Here is a 25126-nt window from a genome sequence, read left to right on the forward strand (position 1 = left end):
AAATCCTTTATAAAACTTAATTCGGAGTAAATACGTAAGTCTGAGTTGCTGTACTTACTGTATTTAGAACTGTTAAATTTATTTTGGTGAAACGATTTTTCTTTCAATTTAATATTAAAACTAGCTATCCTTCATTTCTTTCCCAGAAATACTTCAACAATAACAGCTCCCACCCCCCCCCCACACACATGCATGCATACACACACATTTTCTCTCTCTCTCCACTTTCAAAATAAAAGGGTGGTATATCTCTTGGTGGTACAGATTACCAGGATATAAAATTCCATAACCATTTTTAATTTCACCAAAAACGAGGTAAAAAATATTACCACTGATAGGGTAGAAAATATATTGTGAAATATAAGAAAAGAAACTTGATAGCAAAAGAGTTTTAATCAGTAGAGATCTTAAAGTCAATACAAAGCAAAAGGAAAGGATATAAAAATTGAGCATGGGCTTGCTAAATTCAAGATTTAAATATATTGCCTTTCTTTCGCCACAATCACAACTCAGTTAGGTAGATACTTTAATTCACATTTTATAGATGAGAAGATTCAGAGTTTAAGTTTCCCAAGGACAGAAAGATAAGTCAGTGGGAAATTCCATGTACATTCCATTACTAAATGCCACGTAACTGTTTGGATAACGTGAGAAGAGTGGGTCATTATATGATACCAATTAGAAGATATTATGGATGGTAGAGGCAGTAATTTCTGGGATAAGAACTATAATTTACAGAATAACCAGACATCATTTGATCTGGTGAAACCTGTGCATTCCCACAATTAGACTTCACACTTTCTCTCTTTAAATGTGCAACACCTTCCCCATTCCCTCTTTACTTGTAGCAGTTGATTTTGATTCTTATATCCTGAGAAAGCAACTAGCACCAAATCTACCAGTCAATTCATCTATATTTGAACTTAAAGATCTTTCTGTTAGAATGGAATCTATCCATGCTCCAGCTTAGGCGAAGCTCTTCTGAAGATATCCATTCCTTCCTTCCTCATCAAATTTTCCCTCTCGACTAGATTAAAAAATTTCAACGAGTAGGCATACTCAGAAACTTTGTCTCATAATGAAAAGATAGTTATTAACTTATTAACTAAGACTCATCAGTTGTTCGTAATTTTGTTTTGGTTCATGTCTGTCCAAAGCAACAGAAAGGACCATATTTTTGCTAAGATCTCTTCTAGTGCTATAATCCTAGGTGATTCTAGTAAAAGCTAATATTTATAGAGTGCTTATTCCATGCGAGACACTGTGCTAACACTTTATATGCATTATCCTACTTAATCCTCACAATCCTAAAGAGAGGTACTATTATAATCTTCATTTTATAGATAACAAAACTGGGGCTTAGATAAGTTAAATAACTTGTCTGAGTTTACCAGCTAGCTAATAGCACAGTAGGATTCAAACCTGACTGGCAGAGTTGATGTTATTAAAGCATTGTACTATGTATTTTGTAATCTCTATTGCATGCACATTAATGCAAATGGAAGTTTCCTGCCTTTATGATTTATATATTTGTTAATAATACAAAAGCAAAATTATATTGTTACAAAACCCCAAATAATTTTAATCTCAATTTGCAACATAATCCACATTTTACATATCTGTAAACAATAAAAGTTTTAGTACACAAATGCCTTAGAAAGAATTCAATTTGGTCCAATAATTTTATAGCCAGGATAAAGTCATACTTATAATTTATAATTTTCTGTCCAGGTTTTTAATAAAAATCAGTAATGTTAAATGGAACACTATCATTTTATAGAGAAATAGTATGAAATTACATTGAGAAATAACAATAGTCATTAAACATTAAGATTTCATTACAACCCAGGCATGATATATTTCTTTACACTTAAGGAATACACATGAAACAATCTTAGAGTAAAAAATAGAAGGTAACTTGCTTTTTTGTACCAAGTCAATCAGCAGAAACCTGAATAATCTTGTTTTAAGATGAGAGTCATTTATACTTGGCAGGCATTTTCTTCCAATGAAAAAATAAAATCAATGTGCCATTATCTTGACCCTTATAAAAATGTTTATGAAAAGCATTTAGGCCATTGATTCTCACAGTTGGCTGAATATTGGAATCACCTAGATTAAAAAAAATACTAATTCCTAAACAACATCCCCGAAATTCAGATTTAATTAGTATAAGTTAGGCCCTGGGCATATAGACTGTTTTAAAACTCCTCAGGTGAGTCTAATGTGCTGTACCAGTTTGAAACCACTAGCTTAAAGACCTGTTCCATCATCGTAGAAGTCAGTCTTTAGCTGAATGATTCTATACACCCTGATTTCAGTGGGTAGTGTTGTTATTTTAACCATCTGATAGGTGTATCTCCCATGATTAAAAAATAAATACCTTATGGAAGAGATTATATGTTTTATTTATCATTGTCTCTGCATATCTGGAACAATGAAAGGCACATAGCAGTTGCTAAATAAATATCTTTTGAATGAATATATGATTGCCTTATACATCTTTTATATCCCCATCTTCTAATAGATTACGAAAATGAGAATTCAAAATATATATATATTGAACAAATGAATGACTAAAGCAGTTGGGGATAATATTTAAGGCAAAGTCAAATCTGATAAAATATACACATATTATAAAAACACATACATATATATAAATAGATCAAAAGTAGAAAAAGAATATATAAGAGAGTGCAACATTTGGCAGCTGAGAATTATTTCATTGAGTTTTCAAATATTCTTCACATTCTTATACTTAGAAACAAAGAAGTAACCCCAAAGAACTAATTCATTAGCTAATATTTCAGAACTTGCACGTATGCAGATAAATTTTCTTTTAAAAACAGAATTATAGTTTAATCCCTAACACAGCTTAGTTTTCAAAATTCAAGTAAATAAAATTTTAGCACACATCATGATAGCCTTATTGGATAGCTGTGTTAAAAACAAAAAGTATTTGGTATCACCTATTGCTATGTGCTCTCAATTGAGAACTAGTTAGTTTACTAGGAGTCTCACATTGATAAACAACTATTTTGGCACTTCCTTACATAATGTGTTTATTTAGAAATACCTTATTAATGACAGACTTCCTTTTGAGTAGCTACATTCTCAGATATGGCTTCATTTATCAAAGTTCCACAAGTATTACATAATTTTGAATTCAGTTAGTATCTTAGACTACGGAACTTTGGTTTTCTTAAAATCAGCATTGGTTGCTTGATTGTAGGTTTGTCACCAAAAAGTGCTGCTTCACTCTCCGTGGTTGGAAATCTTTTCTGATATATCAAGGGATATTCCTTCTGAAACTTAAAAATGAGGTGAGAAATTAGAAGGTATTTAACATTATTTCCCCAGCTGAAGCAGTGCTCAACATTTTATAAGAATTCAGTGTCTTTCTCAAAGAAGTATTATAGAGATTAGTATCCTTTCATTTTATCCTTGCCTTTCCCTCTCTCTTCTCATGTGAATACTATAAGATCTCTTAGATCTCATTAACATTAACATTAACATTATAGGATTCTTTCTCTTCTGATGTTAACTATCCCCCTAAATTCCAGATCTTCTTTCCCACCGGTAAAACCTATGAAGGGCATAGGCATCTAGTATTCATACTTCTTTGAGTGTCTCAGACTTAGAATTGGACGTGCCAAAATCATGTGGCTACTGGGCTTTCAGAGCTAAAAATTCTAAAACATAGTGGTAAGTCACTCAAAGATACCTATCCATACCTTATAATTGTTTTCCCAGGCTAATCCAAGCTATAATTATACAAAATACTAGTGAAAAAGGAGAGTATATATTATTATTGTTAGTATTATTTCAAAATTCAGGATAAAGAGCAAAATCAGGTAGGTACTCACATGTTTTAGGTTAATGCACATATACAAGACATCATAATATATAGTCCATATACCTCAAACTTAAAATCTAAAATATTAAAATAAGAAAGTAGATTCTAAATGTTATTAACAACCAGGAATAGCAGATAAAAAATATTTACATAATTGAGAACTTGCTCATTCTCTTACCTGTTTTAGTTTTTTCCTTTTCTCTTTTAGAGGTAAACTCCTGTTTTTAATAATATTTTCTAAAAGTTCTGCAATTGCAGCTTGAGAGGTAGAAACTTTTTGCTCATCAAACTCCTGAGCACTAATCTGCTTACAGTATGAGTAAGTTGGCAAAGGAGCAAATAGTCCATCTCCAGGATTTTCAATCTGTAGTGAACAAAATGATATAACTCTGTTAATTCTGGTCATGTTCTTATATGATAAAGTATTCTTTTGATGGGATCTAGCACCTATTAAGTTACCACCAATCAAACATTCAGCACATTAAAAAAACTATGTATTATGCAGTAGAGGTGTGTAAGTCAGTAGGTTCTAAACCCAGCTCCATAATCTACTTCGTCTATAGCATTCAACAATGTATTTAACTTTTCTTGGTCTGTTTTTTCATCATTAAAATGGAAATTACATAAGAAAATGTATATGAAGGGCTCAGCACACAATAAGCGTTAAATAAAGAAAGACAGGTGTTATAATTATTACCATTAACTATGGATTTTATTCTTTTAACTATAAAATAACAATCTAAGTATTATTCTAATTCATCTTAAGACTTTAATGTTCCGACAGTGCAGATAGTAGATGATCAGCGTATTTACTGAAATATTTTTAGTTTTCATGTATTTTTGTTTTGAGGCCTAGGGACATAGGCAGAGCTTCTAACATCTTCTGATAACAGAAAGAAATTCTAGGAGATAGTTATAATTATAAGCCAGGGCAATATTAGAATGGTATGTATGGGAAAAACATAAACATGTGTTGGGCAGCCAAAGACAATACAGTAGATGTCTGTTATTTTGGCTGCTCAGTATTCCTTCTTTCCTTCTTTTAATAATTCCTTTCCATTTTAACCCCTCTACCTTCACCTTTTGTGAAGAATAAATTCTCCTTTAATCTGTGTAGAACCAATCAGAGTAAGGCCCTATCTCCATCCTACTCACTCTTACCTAAACGATGCATATTTAACCTCAACTAGGCTGAATTTATATTCAGAGCTTTTAAAATTGGAGATGGAGGAATGACTCTTTTTCCTTCGAACTGCAAATGTAAGGCTCTAACTCATGAACTTCAACTAGCCACATTCCTCATCATGTGAAGGAGCCACTGTCAAACACAGGATCAACACAGAAATAAGAGATGGAGGGATGGAAAGAGTCATACAGCTATTTGAGTCCCAGATTCTGTCTACATTCCTGACTTTTAGAGGTTGTTTACAGGAGCTGAAAAAGTCTCCCTTTTTGATTAAGCTACTGTGAGATGAGTTTGCCACTTGCAATTGACTACTGCAGAGAATTTTAAGACTCACAATACTTACATGTCCCTTTTTTAAGTAGTCAAGATGTTTTTCCACTGCAGTCTGTAAGTAAGAGGGTACTTGAAGAATTTCCTGATGATGATCCATTAAGAAAGAAACTAATCTTCCAGCAAGAAGCTCATCAAGATCCACTTCTTCAGCACAGCATAACACACATCGAGAAAAGGTATGTATCATCTAGAAAAATATTAAAAGATGTGAATTTAAAAAGCTAAGGTTGCATACAAACTAGAATATCAGTAATTTCCAGGTAGCATTATGTGAAGTATTGGGATAAAGTGATAAGCAGCCCTCAGTTTAAAAATGAGGACAATGATTTATACAGTTAGAAATGTAAGAATTTGATTATACTTAAATCCTTTTTAAAGTTTTTCCATGGCTGAGCATGGTGGCTCATACCTGTAATCTAAGCACTTTGGGAGGCTGAAGTGAGAGGCTCACTTGAGATAGGGAGTTCGAAGCCAGCCTAGGCAACATAGTGAAACCCTGTATCTACAAAGAAATAAAAAACTAGCCAGGCATGATGGTACGTGCCTGTTTCTTGAGCCCAGGAATTCCAGGCTGCAGTGAGCTGTGATCACACCACTATACTCCAGCCTGGGTAACAGAGCATGATCCTGTGTAACCAGAAAAAAAAAAAAAAAAGTATATCCTTAATGTAATTCCCAAGAATTATAAAGGCTTTGGTTTTTCTACAATTTTGTCACAATTTTATCAGTAAACACCATAGGTTCTATTAATACCACATATATATGTTGCTTAAGCTTAAAGATGGTCAGAGAACAATAACTAATTACATTAAATGAACCCCACAAAAAAACACAAAACAGGAGAATGTATAACACTTATATTCATAAGTGGTTGCAAAGTTGATGCCACTTAGCTTTTGAAATGCTGGAAAATAGTTTTTAAAAATGCTTATTCTGTCAGTCTTTAGACAGCAATTTAAAACACACATTTTTCAATTCCATCTTATGGGATCTTCAAATCCTGGGATAAAATTAATTACTATCACTTATTACTCTCATTACTCTCACTTATATCTATGCAACCCTCTAACGGTAACACACACACACACCTCATTCTAAAATACTTAGAAATCAGAATTCTGTTTTAAATATTTCATACATAGTAGAGGATTAGCATATTTACAGAATTGATAGATTTTCAGTTTTATTCCTACATCAGTCAGGGTTTCCTGTCTCCTTCCATGGCTTAGACCTCAGCCTTTTACTCTTTCTCCACATTCTCAGCCTTGTAGAGATCATCTACTCTCATAGCTTCAAGTACTATCCCTATGTAAAAGACCAAAACAATTTGCCTTCTCCCCTGATCTCTCTTCACCTGGCTCATAATTCCAACATTCTGCTGGATAAATTTCACTTAGAGTTCCTATGACCTCAAATCCTAAAAGTGCAGAACCAAAATTATCGCCTTCCCAGTCATGTCTCTGAAAACGTCTTCCTCTATAAACTTCCTATGCTTTTTAATAGTGCTATAATTTCTCAAGAATAATTCCTTTTCTTTATATTAGGACTGCCATTGTTAAAGAACTATCTTTAATAACAAGTAGAAGAAAGCATAACTCTAGATTCCTTGCTATAAAAGCCTCTTGTCAATTGAAGTTGCATTTTGAGGAAGTGGTGACTTAAAAAAAAAGAGAGAGAGAGATTAAAGATACTATTTCAAGAGTTCATTTCCAATCAATTATCAATTCATATGTCAAGGACATATGAATGCCCTTGTCCTCATTCTCACAAGGGGCCTAAGGCTGTTTGGCAATAGTGCTTCCCAACTTCTTGTCCACAATGACCTACTTTCCTATCACTATATTCTTTGAAACACTGACTTACTGTATTAAGTTCATTAGTTCTCTACTTCCACAGTTACAGTCTCCTTAAGCTTTCAACAGTACCTACATTTCCTCTTCCTTATCCACCAAACAAAACTGGCACAAGGCAACATAACGTGTTCTGACTGGTCAATCACTATGAAGTGATTCAGGATGAATGAGCAGGCAAAGTCCTCAGTCAAGATTAACACCAGCATGTGAAAGTATAATGAGTGTGTACAAAAGATTAATACACTAAAATTCTGCTGTTAGGAAAGGGTAAAGAGCCTTTCCAACCTAAGAATCTAGCACTTTAAGACTAAGACATCATTTGAGTAGTACTTTTACATAGTTTGGTCTTCTTATTTTGGTTTATGAATCAGATTTATTCTTTCCGTAAGAAATCAACTTACCAGTGATCTCGTACCCATTGCATCATGAAGTTTGGGCATATCAACATTTTGACTCATTCGGGAAATCATGCGCATTAAAAGTTGCAGCTTTCTACGATTTGGTGGGGGAAGTAACAAACAACATAACTGTAGAGCATCGATGGCAACCCTCTCTAAATGAGGTTGCAGCAAACCTAGAATACAAAAATACCCCCCCCCCAAAATCATCAATGACACTAGTTGCTTTCATACTACCAGTATATACACCTATAGAAAGAAGGTAAAATAATATCTTAGTATTTCATTTCTTTTAACTATTTCTAGAAATTACATTCCTCTAAAGCATGGTAAGATTCTCATTTTCTTTACAACTTATTTCTAAGTATAAAAATTCTTCACTTATTACAAATAAAGTGACTCAGAAAAAATGAAATTGCAAACAAGAAAATAAGTGCTTTAGGTAAATAGAATAAATCTTGGTTACATCATAGACAAAAGTCTTTTATAATAATTCCTCTTGGAGGAAAAAAAATTAAGCAACTTCAAGGAATAAAAGCCAGGTAAGCAAAACACAGAGTTAGTAAACACTAAAAGTTAATATTGCATGCATTGAGAGCAACAGCCTTACTTTGTGTGCCAGTCAACATAGAAGAAGCTGGAAGTAAAGAATTTTCTGAAAGTTCTATTGTACTTTTGCAGAGTCTTTTATTGATTGTGGCACTAGACTCTCCGAGTTCACCTTCCATAGCTGTTTGCACACTTGTGCTGCCTTGTCCAACATTTGGTTTCATGATAATTTCAGCCACTGGTGTATTGATATAACTATTCCTTCTTGTACTACTTCTTAAAAGCAAACTCTGAGACCTACAAAGCTCTTTTGACTTGCATTTCCCATTACACAACTCCTCTTGGTCTTGAACAGTCAAAGTAGAGGTTCTCTTAAAACCAGCACTGAATGGCTTTTGAGTATTTTCCTCTGAATGAAGATTCAACAGGAATTCCTGTTTAGGCTTAGACTCTAAAAACAGTTTATTATTTTGTCCTTCTATGTTCGGAAAAGATTGATGAAAGACACTGGATGCCTCTTTACTTGAATTCCCTGACACATCTACAATTCCTTCCAAAGAACAGCACCTTGGTTTGTTGTTAGAGGCTAGATCATGCATACTGCTTAACCCTATTAAATTATGACAACTTCCTCCCATTATGTCATTAGCACTCACTCTTCTGTTTCTTAAATTAACTAGCTGCGTTTTCTTAGCACATCTTTCTTGAAATCCTGGATTGCTTATCTGTAGTCTCTCAGTAGAATCTGATTCTTCTTTGTTTTTTTCTCTATGAAGCAGACTGAGAAGAAGGCACTCAGTTGATTTGAAGGAATTCAAATTGTTTAAGTGAAGGAATTTTGAAGACTGTGGATCATCTTGGATTTTATGAATCCCACTGGATCTATCTGAAACTGTGACGTAGCCACAAACAACTACCAGGAAATGAAACAAAAATTAAGATGCAACTGTATGACAGTGGACAAAAATAAAACAAAAACAATAGTAAAGTTAAAAAAATAAAGCATTACTACAGTGTATGTTGTTAGTATAGTATACATAGTAGTTGCTTAATTCAGAAGCCACTTAAATAGGACACATGCAACATTCGGTTACAAACGTGCAAGACAGATGAGTGGTTTTCCCACTTGTAATATAACTTTAAAAAATTATTTCAACAGCCTAATTAAATGGATTGAGCCAGAATACGTTTAAAAATATCTGTTCTCAGTCTGCAAGTACTAGAAACCTCATAAATATAAGACAATTGTGGTGTTATAAAATACATATATTTGATCTTTGTCCTTAGTACCTGGTATGGAGCTCCTAAAATCCTTGGAATTTCCTGAATGATAAAGGTCTTTGGTTATTCATAACAAGCCTATTTCAGCATATATGAGTTCATGCTAAGGTAACTGAGGGCTGGTCATGGTTGGAATTTTCATCACCAACTACAACCTTGTGGGAGGAGAAATGGGCTAGAGATTGAGTTCAATTGACAACAGTGACCAACGATTTGGTCAGTCATGCCTTGGTAATTAAACTTCAATTAAAACTCTAAAATATGCAGGCTGAGGGAGTTTCTAGCTTGGTCAAACACATGGATGTGCTGGGATCATGACATGACTAGAAAGGGTAGAGAAACTCTGTGCCACCCCTACCCTCATACCTTGTCCTGTGTAACTCTTCCATTTGGCTATTCTTGAGATCTAGCTTTTATAATAAACTAACAGTTAAGGTAAAGTGCTTTTCTGAGTTCTGTGAATCATTATAGTGAATTATTGAATCTGGTAGGGGGTTGAGGGAAGTCCCGAATTGGTAGTTGGCTGGGTGGAAGTATGAGTAACCTGGGGACCTTATTTCACTGAATTTTAAAATAATTTGTAGGCTGCCCCCTTCATATTTACCTATGGTTTTAGATCTTCTAAATTATAAGAAATTTGAAAACTTTAACAAAATGAACTAAAATCAGTAAAATCCATACATACCCAAAATGTTCACAAATAACTCATAATATTCAAAAGTAAGTAGAGGTTCAGGGAGATCTAGAAAATAATCTGCGATTGTTCTGAATACATCTCGTTCAAATCCAACATACGTTGGATTATTCATATCATTGCTTCTTGGCCCTAAGAAGTAGAAGGCAAAAGAAAAAGGTAAAGTATATTTTAATTTAAATACAATTTTTAAATACAAAAAGTATAAAATCTGTGTTTCATGAAGGAGTTATGTTTAACAACAAATTCTGCCACCGTTCAAAAATTTAAAGGGCATTATCTCATTCTTCCTCATTATCTTTCCACTAGAAGCAGTCAATTGCTAGTATTTTGTTTTATTTTAACATTTGTATACCTGAAAAATCATACATAAAGTAAAATTTTAATATCATTTTAAAAGCATTAGGGAAGCTTAGTTTACTAAGATTTTACTGTAATTCATTTTGTAAAGGAAAGAATATTTGGATAATACAAATAATTCCTTCAAATTGTCTTTGTGTAAATTTACATTTTCATGAATACATTTTGTCTGACATGAAACATAGCCTTAATGAATTTAAATAATATCTTTACATTGTTGTTTCTTAAGCTTGACACAACTATTGAAATAATCATACTTACTCATTTGTTTTTTCCTCAAAAATAAGATCTGATCTCATTTTATAGATAAGAAAACTGAGGCTAAGAGTACCTTGCCCAAGATGAAAAAGACTTTGGTAGCAAAGTTTGAATTAGAAGTTAGAGCAGTGTAAAATAAGAGCAAGGACCAGGACTTTTAGCTCCAACAACACTTAAAGTGTGGTTCATGGATTATATCACAGAATCATCCAATGTGCCTATTAAAAATACAAACTCCTCTATGGAGACCAGAACCCATGAAAGTGGGGCCAGAAATTTACTGACCTAGAAATGTTTGCTTCTAGTTCACTAACTGAGTGGTTTCCAAACACTAACCTGAGAACCTTCACTATAATAATTTGGGGGCATTTTTTTTTTTTTTTAAAGATTCCTGACCTACTAAATCAACCACTTCAGAATCTCTGGAGAGTCTCTTTAGTGACTGTGGTGTGCATCCAGGTTTTACAGCCATTATACTACCTTTCAAGTTAAAATGTTTCTCTTCCCAAGTCCAAATACTATTTCTTACTTCCCTGTTTCCAAACTTTTGTATGGACATACAAATGTGAGAACACACTAAAAAGAATTAAAGAAAACAATTCCCACTCTTAATAATAGAGCAAAATAGATATTTTTTTAAGGACATAAGAAATAGTATGTGGAATAAAAGATTTGATAATCATCAGAAAGTTCTCTAAGAAAATACATGTTTACAGGAATTAAAAGTATTAAAAATATAGAATTTATAGAGAATCTAGGTTTGAGCTGTAGCTCCTTTGCACTAAAAGAAGATACTCTAAGCTTTGGTTTTCTCTGTTGGAAAAATTGGGATGGTGTACTGATTACTAATTCTTACATCTCACAGAATTACTCTAGGGGATCCAATAACAAGTAAAGTTAAGTCTTAACTGTGCCTCTGGCTAAATACATTGTTGCTAATTTGGAATCCAGTAACTTATATAATTGGTATCATTTAGGTATTACATAAACTGGAAAGAGAAGGAAGACAGGCTCCCTAAAGACCAGATGTCAGAGAAATCCCTGTCAGTATGCCTATCTGAATTCCTAACCGTGAGCAAAGGAATGAAAGAGAAGAATACTTAACTATACTTGGAAAGTAGAAAGACAAATTCAAGTCTTAAGTTCATAATACAGATTTTTATCTTAATTTGACAAATAAAATGTTTCTGTAAATGTATTTACTTTATTGCTATTTATTCAATGTCATTTTATCATATTGACACCCAGTGGACAACAAAGGAATATAAAGTTACCCTGAACATTAATAAATCCCTATTAGCATTTTAGAAAACGCTAATTTTATATGAACTAGAAAATTATATTTGTAACTAAAACATAATTTAGCTTTTGATGATTTAGCTTATACCTTTGTACATTTAAAAAATTAACTTTGAAAGCAATTAGGATTTTGTACTCATACTAGGGTTTTATGTTACAAAAATCAATTATCACTGATCATGATGAAAAAGCTCGATCAATTAAATGCTAAAAAAATTTCTGGATTAGTGACTGATAAGGTTTGGATCTGTCCTCACCCAAATCTTATGCCAAATTGGTAATCCCCAGTATTGCAGGTGGGGCCTGGTGGGAGGTGATTGAATCATGGGGGTATATTTCCCCTTTGGTGCTGTTCTTGTGATACTGAGTGAGTTATCACAAGATCTGGTTGCTTAAAAGTGTGTACCACCTCCGCACACAACCTTCCTCCTGTTCCAGCCATGTAAGACGTGCCTGCTTCTCCTCCGCCTTCTGCCATGACTGTAAGTTGTAAGTTTCCTAAGGCCTCCTCAGCCATATTTCCTATACAGCCTGTGGAACCATGAGCCAATTAAACCTCTATTCTTTATAAATTACCCTGTCTCAAGCATTTCTTTATAGTACCACGAGAACAAACTAATAGAATAACAGATAACCTTTTTTTTCATAACATAAAGTCACATTAATATATCTAGTATTCTATGCTTCTACACTATAGAAATCCCATGGAGTTCAAGCCATTTGAACTCTGTGCCTTATTCATGCAATTAGTGTGGATTTCACTTAAAAAATCCTTTGAGATCCTCTAGGCTATGACTTTATAATTTATGTGAACTAAACCATAAATAATATGCTTGAATTAAAAAATCACCTTCTTTCTAAACAGAAAAAGTTAAGGGCTCCATAATGTAATATATTCCACTAGACTTTGATTTCTATATCAAGATAAATGATATACTTTAATTTTATCAGGACTTTAATAAATTATTTTAAAAATTTCCTTGGTTCTTGTTAAATACTATCAATATAAAACACACACACACACACACACACACACACACACACATTTAACTTACAATTTGCTAGGCACTTCATGGCAGATAATACCCAGTGAGGGAGGTCATCTACACAAAAAGAAAAATATTACTAAGTAAACCATACAATTTTTATGACAGTATATTTCAAAATATCACGCTTATGTGCAATTAAATGTATCTATACACATACACATACATGTTACATTTGTATATGTGTGTATTACCAGGATTAAAAAGTATTATATGTTTAATAAGACACAGGATCAAGTCAATATGTTAAAATAGAAAAAGTCTGAAAAAATTATAGAGATTCTGAGTTTGATCCATATTACATATAACAATTAAATACTGCCAAATTGAGGATTATTTTGAGGGAGTGTTTAGATATAAATTCCACATTTATTTTTATCTACTGTCACTACCTTTTCTTCATCCTTGTTTCTATTCTGCCTATTGCTATGCTATTTGAATATTAATGATTTGGGTGAGACCTATGATTGAAATGAACTGTATGTCGTTATTATGCTCCTTTTATAGTGAAGTTTGCTTAAAATCTTTCAAGTGCTACTGAATAAAATATGTTCCATAGAAATCTAGCACTTTTTTTACACAGGGTTACAAAGAATAGAAATCTTAAATGAGGGCATATACTGTTAACCATGTTATTTTAGATAATGGAAGAAGGGACTGGTCTACAGCCACATGCATAAGCCACATAGCAAACTCATCAGTTTTAACATTTACCTTTTGCTCCTACAATTAAAAACTCAAAGTTCTTGCCCATAAAAAGAAAATCAAAGTAATATATGTCAGTTAATTCCACAGCCAGAAACTTAGCACAAAAACATTAGCTACAATTTTGAGAGATTTATTGATACCTTTCTCATAATCTAAGTTTTCTAATACATCTATCTAGCTTGAATTATTTCCGATTTTTGTATCTAAATCTGAAATCAATCAACTATATAAATAAATAAAACAAAAAAGCCAGTCCCTCTAGAATCCTCATCTTTAAAGTCTGAGCTTATTTTGTTGTGTTATTACAGTTTTGTATATATGTTTGACTCCTGTTAATTTGTACATAACTACTCATGTAAGCCTCATGAGCGTATGGACCATTTCTATCTTATCATTAAACTTTAGCACAATGTCTGACATGTTGGAAGCCCTCAACAAAAATGTGCTTAATCAAAACTTTTCTTATACTTGTATACCTTTTGGATGTTTGTCATTTTTTTAATACCATGCATAAATCTATCTTAGCAGATAAAATATTTCTTATAATAGCATGAATAATACTTATAAATTACTCCACTGTTATTACTAAAGCACTTATGATAGCCCCTCTGATGCTCCATGAAAGTATTCTACTTTCAACATTTGGGTCTCTCTTTACACGACTTGCAACCTTGTTGGCAAGTTTTTAAAAGTTCCAATTATTTTATTAATACCAACCTGATTTGTTTTGTAGTATAACTACTCCATGTTTACTTGTATTAGCCATGTTGTACATTATATATTGGGGAATTACTTGTTTTGGATTTATGACTTCTTCTAGGGATGGCACACCTAAAATGGTTTGCAGGCTAAATAGAAGAAAGAATATTAACTTTTTGTCTTTGTAAATAGGATAGATTATACATATGAATGAATATGACTAGTAAACAAAGCCATCAGAATATTTTATTTTTCTTAACTTCTAAAGACTTATATTTAGTATTCCCTTTCAAATGTATTTATCTCAGTAATCTTAAAAGGATTACAATATATATCCCAAACTATGGCCACAATGTTGATTCAAAGAAAAGGTGAATCATACCAAAGCATTCAATTTCTACTCTATTAAGCTATAACAAGAGTATTTATTTAAAAACACATATACAGGTTGCATTCTAACCTTTGATAATTAATCTGTTCTGATTCACTTGCATATTTTGATGTAAATGTCAAAATAATAATCAGAACACTTCAGGAACTTCATTAAAGCTTAATTTTATCTTACTAGATCAGAATAACATATTTCCAAACTTCTTCAACATCTTCCTGGCTTAGTTCTCTATTATCAGCTGCATTTTCTTGATCTTCATTGATTATTTCATGCTTTATTTTCTCGGCCTTTTCCTGAAAAAAGGATTATTTTGGTTTAATCTGGTATGCTCAAATTTTTAAATACTGAAAGCAACAATAATTCTATTACTATCAGTCCATTGTGGAGCTATAAAGTGTCTCCCAAAGAAATAATGTAACACGGTAATGGGGTTTTTAATTTTGCAGTTGTCCCTAGCACCCTCAAATCAATTTAAACCAAAACACACTTAAATTATATAACTATTGTTTTCAATTATGTCTCACTACCATTTTTGTTATTCTTTCTATGGGTCACAAACAATTTTATACATACATTTTCAGAATGTAATGTAGGTTAGGAGGTTTCAGTTCTGGATTTAAATATTAAAGAATCATTTACTTTTAATGATTCTATTGAGTACACCATAATGATATTTAAACTAGTAATTAGTAAAAGGATGTGTTACCTGAGATAAATGTAATCCATGCTTTTTAGGAGTTCTACGAGATAAGTTTCGTAATTTAAAAATACTATCTTTATCTTTGGAAAAGTTCTCTATGTTGTTTCTTCGCAACTCTGGATGCCTTCGTGGTGGAGTTTTAAGTGGTGAAGTTGCAGGAAATCTGGTTTAAAAACAATAAGCAATTAAATAAGGTGAGATTAGAAACAAACTTTTAGAGTCTATTTATTTTAAAATTCACATAAGAGCCTGATTTATTAATACTACCAAGTAATAAAGATTCTAGACAAATAAATTTTCCCATTAAATCTTTAAAAAAATAGGTTTCTTCTTTCTTTAGTATATTGTGCATATTTTAACTTTATTTCTGGATAATTCAGGGTTATTACTAGGGTCAATTCTGGTAGAGGGGTATTGCTTACACAAAAAATGGCTCTAGAGTGCTACATTTTCTAAATTTCTTTGATGAGTTATCCAGTTTGTATATTCCCCCTTTTGTTTGTGCTTGTCCTACATTGTGGAACTTAGTTTCTGTTGCTTCTTTTGATTGTAATATTTTGGCCTCCTTTTATTTTAATATAAAATATTTCAAAGATATAATAAAACAATACCCATGTATGTAACTGGCAACCAATGTAATTGTTGACATTTTGTGACTTCTCCTTTATTATTATTTTTAACTTTTATTTTAAGTTCAGGGGTACATGTGCAGGTTTCTTACATAGGTAAACTTGTGTTGTGGAGGTTTGTTGTACAGATTATTTCATCACCCACGTATTAAGTCGAGTACCCATTAGTCATTTTTCCTGATCCTATCCCTCCTCATACCTTCCATCATCCAATAGGCCCCAGTGTCTATTGTTCCCCTCTATGTGTCCATGTGTTCTCATCAGTTAGCTCCTACTTGTAAGTGAGAGCATGTGGTATTTAGTTTTCTGTTCCTTAGTTAGTTTGCCTCCACCTCCATCTATGTTCCTGCAAAGTACATTATCTCATTCTTTTCTATGGCTGCATAGTATTCCATGGTGTATATGTACACATTTTCTTCATCCAGTATACCACTGATGGACATTCAGGTTGACTCTTTGTCTTTGCTATTGTGAATAGTTCTGCACTGAACATACGTGTACATGTGTCTTCATGACAGAATGATTTATATTCCTTTGGGTATATACCTAGTAATGGGATTGCTAGGTTAAATGGTAGTTCTGGTTTTAGGATTTTAATGAATCACTATACTGTTGTCCACAATTCATATGGAACCAAAAAAAGAGCCCAAATAGCCAAGGCTATCCTAAGGAAAAAGAGCAAAGCTGGAAGCATCATGCTCTCAGACTTCAAATCATACTATAGGGCTGCAGTAAGCAAAACAAAATAGTACTGGTATAAAAACCAACACATAGACTAATGAAACACAATAGAGAGCCCGGAAATAAGACCATGCACCTACAACCATCCGATCTTCAGCAAAGCTGACAAAAACAAGCAACGGGGGAAACAATTTCCTATTTAACAAATGGTGCTGGGATAACAGGTTAGTCACATGCAGAAGATTGAAATGGGACCCCTTCATTACACCACATACAAAAATTAACTCAAGATGGATTAAAGACTTAAGTGTAAAACCCAAAACTATAAAAAAACCTGGAAGAAAACCTAGGCAATCTCATTCTAGACACTGAAATGGGCAAAGATTTCATGATGAAGATGCCGAAAGCAACTGCAACAAAAGCAAAAACTGACAGATGGGATGTAATTAAATGAAAGAGCTACACAGAAAAAGAAACTATCAATGGAGTCAACAAACAACCTATGGAATGGGAGAAAATTTTTGCAAACTATGAATCTGACAAAGCTCTAGTATCCAGCATTTACAAGGAACTTAAAAAAATTTACAAACAACTTCATTGAAAAGGGGGCAAAGGACAAGAACTGACACTTCTCAAAAGAAGACATATATGTGGCCAACAAGCATATGAAAAAAGTTCAATATTACTGATTATTGGAGAAATGCAAATCAAAACCATAATGAGATACCATCTCACACCAGTCAGAATGGTTACTATTAAAAAATAAAAAAATAACAGGTGCTGGCAAGGTTGCAGACAAAATGGAATGTTTATACACTGTTGGTGGGAGTGTAAATAACTCCTTTTTCTAAAAAACTGAAATTCTTTGCTCACTCATATCCCCCTCTTCCTGAGAGTAAAATATAAACTTATAGTTTCATAAAATAAGCCTATAGTTGTATTTCTTTTCCATGCTTTTATATTTTTAATAAATGTATATAAACAATATGTGGTTTGGTGTTTTTTCACTTTATTGTATCTTTTACATCTTTTTTTTTTTCTTCTCTGTCACCCAGGATGGAGTGCACTAGTATGATCATGGCTGACTACAGTCTCAATCTCCTAGGCTCAGCCTCCCAAGCAGATGAGTCAACAGGCACCAGGCATGTGCCACCATGCCTAATTTTTTTTTTTGTAGAGACAGGGTCTCCCTATGTTGTCCAGACTGGTCTCGAATCCCTGGATTCAAGTGACACTCCTGCCTCAGCCTCCAAAAGTGCTGGGATTACAGGTGTGAGCCACCCTGCCTGGCCTCATACATCAAATTTATTCAAAAAGTTTGTAGTGATCTCAAAAGTTTGAAGACCTCAGAAGTGTGACCTTGGTCTTCAAAATTCTCTTAGACTTTTACCAAATGTCTTTTAGAATCTGCTTATTAAGTTCCACAAAGAAACTATATTGAAGTTTTGAATGAAAATGCACTGAATTTCTATTTCATTTTGGGAGGAATTGACTTATATATATATGATACTAAGTATTTTCATTCATGAACAGGGTATCTTTCTCCATTTATTCTATTTAATACAGTTTAATACTTTTCTCCAATAAGGTCTTACACATTTTTGGTAAACTTTATTTTTACATACTTTATAGTTTTGTTACCATCATAAAAGACTAGGAGAGGCCAGGCGTGGTGGCTCATGCCTGTAATCACAGCACTTTGGAAGGCCAAGGTGGGTGGATTGCTTGAGGTCAGGAGTTTGAGACCAGTCTGGGAAACACAGTGAAACCCCATGTTCACAAAAAATGCAAAACTTAGCTGGGCATGGTGGTGTGCGCCTGTAGTCCCTGCTACTTGGGAGGCTGAAGTGGGAGGATCGTTTGAGCCCAGGAGGCAGAAAAGACTAGGGGCAGAGAGACTAGTTGAGGATTTATGCAGAAATCCAAGTAAAACAAAAACAAAACAAATAAAGAGAAATCCAGGTAAGAATTATAGCCTAACAAAAAGAAGATTCATCTTGGAGAGAGATGTGCAAAGATCAGAGAACTACTTAGGCAGCACAATAGACTAAATCATATTTAAAGGAGAAGAAAGGGAAAGAATCAAGGCAACTAAAGGGAAGGCAATGCCATTTATTCAGATAGGAAACCTAAGAAGACAAAATTTAGGTTAGGGGGTGATAGTCATTTTTCTATATGGTATATTTGAAGTGCCTTTCCAGGAGGCAGTTGAAAAAAATGGGCCGAAGGCTCAAGAGAGATATTTCAGGAGAGGCCTGAAAGTCTTAAGAAAAGTAGGTGAAGACATGGCATGAGATTGCCTAGGGAGAAGATGAAGTAAAGACAAGGGCAGGAACTTGAAGATGGGCGAGTTAAAGGATGAGCAGCAGTAAAGGAGCCCACAAAGATAACTGAGCAGTAGTTAAGACAGGAAAGATTTGTAGAGTGCTATACAAAATGGATTATTCATGATTGTTATTGTAGTTTACTTGTACGACATAAACCATTTTTGGTACATAGGAAACAATAAATTCTTAGACATTTCATTTGAAAAGTACCTAATGTTGTAGGGAAAAAAAAAGCATGGACATTAGATTCCACAGGCCTACTTTAATGGCTATATAACAAAGAACCGTAAGTCATAAGAGAAAAAGCAATTATGCTGACCTGTGGGAGTCAGAAAAGCTCCACAGAAGAGGTTATGAAAGAGCTGAGATTAAAATAAATGTATAAGTTTACTAGCCTGACAAATGTGTACAGTGGAAAAACATTTCAGGCAGACAGAACAAGATTTGTTGAAGCATGGTCTCAGTTTCCCCATCTGTTAAAAGGGGTTAATACCTACCCTGCTTGGCTACTACAGCAATTAAGTAGGAACACATATGTAAATCATCAAACGGAGTTTCTGTTATATCTTAACTGCTTAATAAATATTCTCTTTAACCTGTGGTATACTTCTTCTGTTATCATTGTTATTTTTTGAGAGAGTCTTGCTCTGTTGCCCAAGCTGCAGTGCAGTGGTGCAATCTCAACTCACTGCAACCTCTTACCTCCCAGGCTCAAGCACTTCTCGTGCCTCAGTCGCAGGTGTGCACCACCACACCCAACTCATTTTTTGTATTTTTAGTAGAGACGGGGTTTCACCATGTTAGCCAGGCTGGTCTCAACTCCTAGCCTCAAGTTGATCCGCACACCTCAGCCTCCCAAAGTGCTGGGATTACAGGCATAAGCCACCTCACCTGGCCCTGCTATTTGTTATGTAAGATTTGCTATTACTCTATTACATGTATTCTTAAATTAAATGTTTGAAGGGAAGGATCTGTGAACTTATAAATCTAGAAACTATGCAACTAAGGTCAGTAATATGTCCTTAAAACGTTATAAAGTGTTCAGAATATGCAGAAGTGATAATATCTCACTATTTCCCTTCCAATTCCCTACTTTATTATATATGCTAACACTTAAAAACTTTAAATTTTGTAGCAATTAACTTTCACATTACAATTTTTCTAAATGATATTAATTGAACTGAGAGCATTAATAGTTTTCCAAAGAAATATTACTTCTTTGAAGAAGCTGCTGTTATAGTAAAAATATAAGTAGAGACAAAACTACAGTAATTCAGTTTTACAGTTACATATCTGTTCATTACCTGAAGAGCTGGTTGTTATCATCAACATTTTCTGATCCCCACCTCCCTTTGATATCTTCAATTACATGATTCTTAAGAAATTTCCTCAACAGTTGGATAGTCTGTTGCCTTGTAACTTCAGGACCAAAATTGCTATTATTTCTTAATAGATCATAAAGCCAATCCACTGCTTCTCCTGCTGTGAAACAATTACCATATTTTTTAAAGTGCTGTCTGTGTTTTCTTAGAGGCATTCCTGCTCGAAAAGATGTGGTAACTTCATTCCACTGTAAAAAGAAGGAAAATATTTTTAAAAATTTGAAGAAAAATTAAATCTCATATTGATTTGAAGTACATTAGGTAAAGATAATTCTTTAATTCACATCTGATTACATCATAAAAATTCTTGAAGAATCATTCATCTTATTTGTGCCACATAAAATTTTATATCTGGCCGGGCGCGGTGGCTCACCAGAAGTTGGGAGTTCGAGACCAGCCTGACCAACATGGTGAAAACCCATCTCTACTAAAAATACAAAATTAGCCGGGAATGGTGGCGCATGCCTAAAGTTCCAGCTACTCGGGACGCTGAGGCAGGAGAATCGCTTGAACCTGGGAGGTGGAGGTTGCAGTGAGCTGAGATCACATCATTCCACTCCAGCCTAGGCAACAAGAGCAAAACTGTCTCAAAAAAAAAAAAAAAAAAAAAAGAAAGTACATCTTACACTGCTTTCTTTTTATTAATTCTAGTGCTGTAGTAATATTTTTATGTGATAGTTTTTTTATTAGAAGCACTTCATTGGCTTATCAGTTTAAGAAACCTAGAAATAAGGAAGAACTACAATCAATATAGAAAACATTCATCCTTGTTTTTTACCTCAATTAATATTAATGTTGGTAGCACTGTGCTTCACATTCATTATTTCACTTTAATTATCACAATTCTATGAAAAGGTACTATTAATTTCTCATTTTTCACATAAGGAAAATAAAGCAGAGAGATTAATAAAATGACCAAGGTCAAACAGCTAGGTGATGAAGGTAGGCATTCAAATCCAGGTGTGACTGACTCTAGAACCTGTACTCTCAACTACTGTGCTGGCCAAACAAAACTTACGGCAGGCAATAGTTTTACTGGTGAAGTATCTTTAACATGAAAAATGGCTTATGTATTTACTATAGCATCTCTTTTGTGATGATTCCTGTAATGAACATAGAACAGATGGGATACATTAAGTAAGTTGAAAGTCCATTGCATATTTAATGACCCTGTGACATGTACATTTTGCAAAGATATATTTTTTAAACTGTCCTCAAATCAGCCAGACCTCTACATTTATGACCGCTCTAACGGTGGAGCATGGAGGTGATGTTGGTATAGAGTAAACACATCACTTTTTAATAGAAAAATCCTACGTTAGCGGTCAAATCTAATTTGCAACCCATTATGCCCACTAGCTATGTTACTAGCTATGTTACCCACTAGCTATGTTACTGCTTTTCTAACCTATGTGGCCCCCATACCACAAGACAGAATTTAAGGGCTGAAAACTTGATGATTATATTGTTTTCTTTCCACACTTTCCCACTTTATATATTTATTTATCCAAGAAACTGATATTGAGCTGCTCACCCTGTACTGGCCTGAGGATACAGTAATAAAAATGACAGAAAGGGTCTCTGTACTAAGGGAGATTACAGAATGGCTTTCCTGAGATGTAGTACAGGGTAGTGGTTTTAAGAACAGGCTCTGGAGTTAAGACTACTAGGGTTAGTTTCCCAGTTCTAGCTCTGCCACTGTTGTTTATGACATTTTGGGCCTATCTTCAGTCTCTATGCCTCAATCTCCTTAACCACAAAACAGGGACAAAAGGACCTAACGAATGGGCTTATTGGAATGATAACATGATGTAATATATGTGAAGTACTAGTAAGCATTCAGTGCATGTTTTCTTTTTCGGCGGGTTTATACTACTTTCATCTAATGGGTTTTAAATTATGTGGCAGGACTACCTGATTGAGGTTCCTTCCTGTCCTAAATTCCACCCTTCATATTGATAAATATGGCCAATAACTTCCTAAGTAGCAGAATCCATGTGAGATTGCCGTACCAGGAAGATCTGAATTCTACCTCTGCCATTTTCTGTTGATGTGACTTTAGAAGGCATGTAACGTCTGTGAGCCTCAGTGTGCACACTGGTAAAGTAGGGCTAATAATACATGCTCGCCTGAAGGGCATTCCTAAGAGGAAAGTGCTTGTTATTCTGCAGATCACAACACACTTTCAAAAACAGCATCCTCCTGGGAAACCCCTTAAGGCGAGCATGTATTAGTAACCTTTACCAGTGTGGAAACAGGCTCACAGAAGGTAGGGGACTCCCCTAACGTCACATAACCAGTACCACAGTATCCCATAGAACCGAAGACCCAACGGCATGAAACGCGTTAGGAGTGCTATACATGCAAATTCAGGAGCCGCCAGCAGTGGTTACTGACGGGTACTCAGAAATACCGTTTTGAAACAGGCAGCTGTTCTCCTAGTGCTATTCGGCCGGTACATCCTGCTTTAAATTCTATGGGTTCAATAAACAAAATTGTCACATTCGGGCTTGCCCACAACCTAACCCTACAAAGTTTTGGCGCTCATTCCCAATTGCTCCCTAATTGTGAGGCGGGCAGAAAATCAGACGGGGTGAGCGGCTAAATCGGAATATTTTAAGACGCCCCCAGGGCACAGGACTTGCTCCTCAAAGCCAGTCTGGTGCGGTCTACGCGCGGCGCTTCCTTTCGGACCTGAGACCCAGATCCTCAAAACAGAGGGAGCGGTGAGTCTGGCAAAGGTCGCATACCCGTTACTTCTCCTCGCCAGCGTTTTCACTGAACCTAGGGCTCCTGGGACTCATCCCTCCGACCGAGGTAAACCTGCGAACAGTGGGGACTGCCGTCAGCCCGCTGACCGGTCCCGTCTATCCGAGCTGTCTTACCAGCTTGGTGGCCCGATAAGGCCCGGGAGGCACACCCCGACTCTCCATAGGTCTGTCAGCGCCTGGTGGCGTCCATGGCGGCGAAGGCGACACTCAGGCCCAGCGGCCCGGGTAGTGGCGAGTCTCGGCACAACCGTTGGCCCCGCCGCCGATTTGAATAGCATAGAGGGCTGCGCGGATTGGCCGCGCCGCGGGTCACGTGATGCCGCAGCCAGCCTCGGGACTGAGTCGGCTGGGGCCGAGGAGGCTCGGCAGCATTCCGGACCTTCGGTAGCTGGTGCGGGCTGGCGCGGGCTGGGGTGGGCTGGGCTGGCCTGGGACCGCCTCAGCGAGACAGGCTCGGGTTTCCCTGGCGTTGCTTCTTCCTCCTCCGGTCTACGGCGAGGCGGAGTCATGTTTTCGTACTCAGAAGGGGTGAGCTGTTTAGTTCCAAACGAAATTATTTGGAGTCCAGCCTTTGGTTTAAGGAAATTTGAAAAGACAAGAAAATAAGGGTTTTCTGCCTGGCGCCACAGGATATTCAGCAGTTAGCTTAGAAAGCAAAGCAGCCTGATGGATATATGTCGCAGTTTTTCTCTCTATCCTCTCTCTCGGCAGGGGCCATGATTCTCTGAAGTGCTAAAATGCAGGTTCACAACCCCCTAATTGTGCAGTAAAATGGGTCATTCAGAACCCCCCCGACTGGGTAATAAAGTGAATCATAGGTAGAATTTCTTAAGTACATACAATGTGGGACTTGGGAAAGGTTGTGTACAACTTGCCAAATTGCTTCCCTTAAAATCTACCACTGTATAAGAATCCTGGTTATGTTTGGATCATGATTATACACTTAAAATTTCACTGGGATCTTAGAAAATAAATCTTCAATAGAAGTCAGTTTTCAAATGACAAAAACTACATTCCGAAAGTTGAATAGACTTACTCAGTCTTAGGTCTCCTTGGCAGAGCACAGACTTCATGATTTTAATAAATACCCTGTCACCAGTCTGAAACTATTTGATGCTAAGAATCCCTTAGTACAGTGGGAGATTGCTTGAGTGATTTGAAGCTGTGGAAGAATTCACTTGGAAATTAAATAGCAGTTTAAGAGGATAGGATGCAGTAAAAAGAAGAGATAAAGGAAAATGTTCAGGGAGTGGTAGTATAGGTCTGTGGAGTTCTCCTTAATTTGGGTTATTTAGGCAGAAACACATCTATTTTCTACCAGAACCAGTAGGTAGGAATTTTCAAAACACACTTGGTAACCAGGAACAATCTACTCAATTTTCCACTTATGTTAAGGAAAAGTAAAATAATTGATGTTACAAAATAATGTTAACCGTTTCTTACCTGGCTTTATGATACATTGTCCCAGGGTTTTCCTTTTTCTTTTCTTTTTCCTTTCAGAAGGAAACGGAGATGAGACTGTGGAAGCCAAAATTTATTTTTGCCCAGTTCCCCAAGTTGAAAATCATCTCACATACAGCCTTTGATATAAGTAGCCACAGCTTAATAGTACCTTAATAATCCACTGTGGCTATGGATTCACTCTGCACCATCCACTTTCACATTTATAGTGTCTTTAGATGATAAAATATGCAAAAGTCAGGTTTTTGTTAAATGTGGGTGGTC

General features: G+C 35.1%; 1 protein-coding gene across 2 annotated transcripts; it reads right to left on the reverse strand.

The window, feature by feature from the left end:
- Positions 1 to 374: 374 nt before the first annotated feature.
- Positions 375 to 23790, reverse strand: DEPDC1 (DEP domain containing 1). 2 transcript variants are annotated; one of them, XM_011995001.1, is made up of 12 exons: positions 23516 to 23790; positions 20553 to 20818; positions 15618 to 15774; positions 15086 to 15204; positions 14539 to 14669; positions 13123 to 13170; positions 10142 to 10282; positions 8237 to 9088; positions 7630 to 7802; positions 5386 to 5562; positions 4035 to 4220; positions 375 to 3311 (listed from the first exon to the last, which is right to left on the reverse strand). In XM_011995001.1, exons 1-12 carry the CDS (start codon positions 23561 to 23563, stop codon positions 3171 to 3173), a joined length of 2439 nt encoding a protein of 812 aa, XP_011850391.1. In that variant the 5' UTR covers positions 23564 to 23790; the 3' UTR covers positions 375 to 3170. The 2 variants fall into 2 exon arrangements, with proteins under 2 accessions (XP_011850391.1, XP_011850392.1); XM_011995002.1 differs by lacking the exon at positions 8237 to 9088.
- Between the last annotated feature and the right edge of the window lie 1336 nt (positions 23791 to 25126).

Source organism: Mandrillus leucophaeus, unplaced genomic scaffold (genome assembly GCF_000951045.1).
Source record: "Mandrillus leucophaeus isolate KB7577 unplaced genomic scaffold, Mleu.le_1.0 Scaffold464, whole genome shotgun sequence".
In the NCBI taxonomy this organism is placed as follows: Eukaryota; Metazoa; Chordata; class Mammalia; order Primates; family Cercopithecidae; genus Mandrillus; species Mandrillus leucophaeus.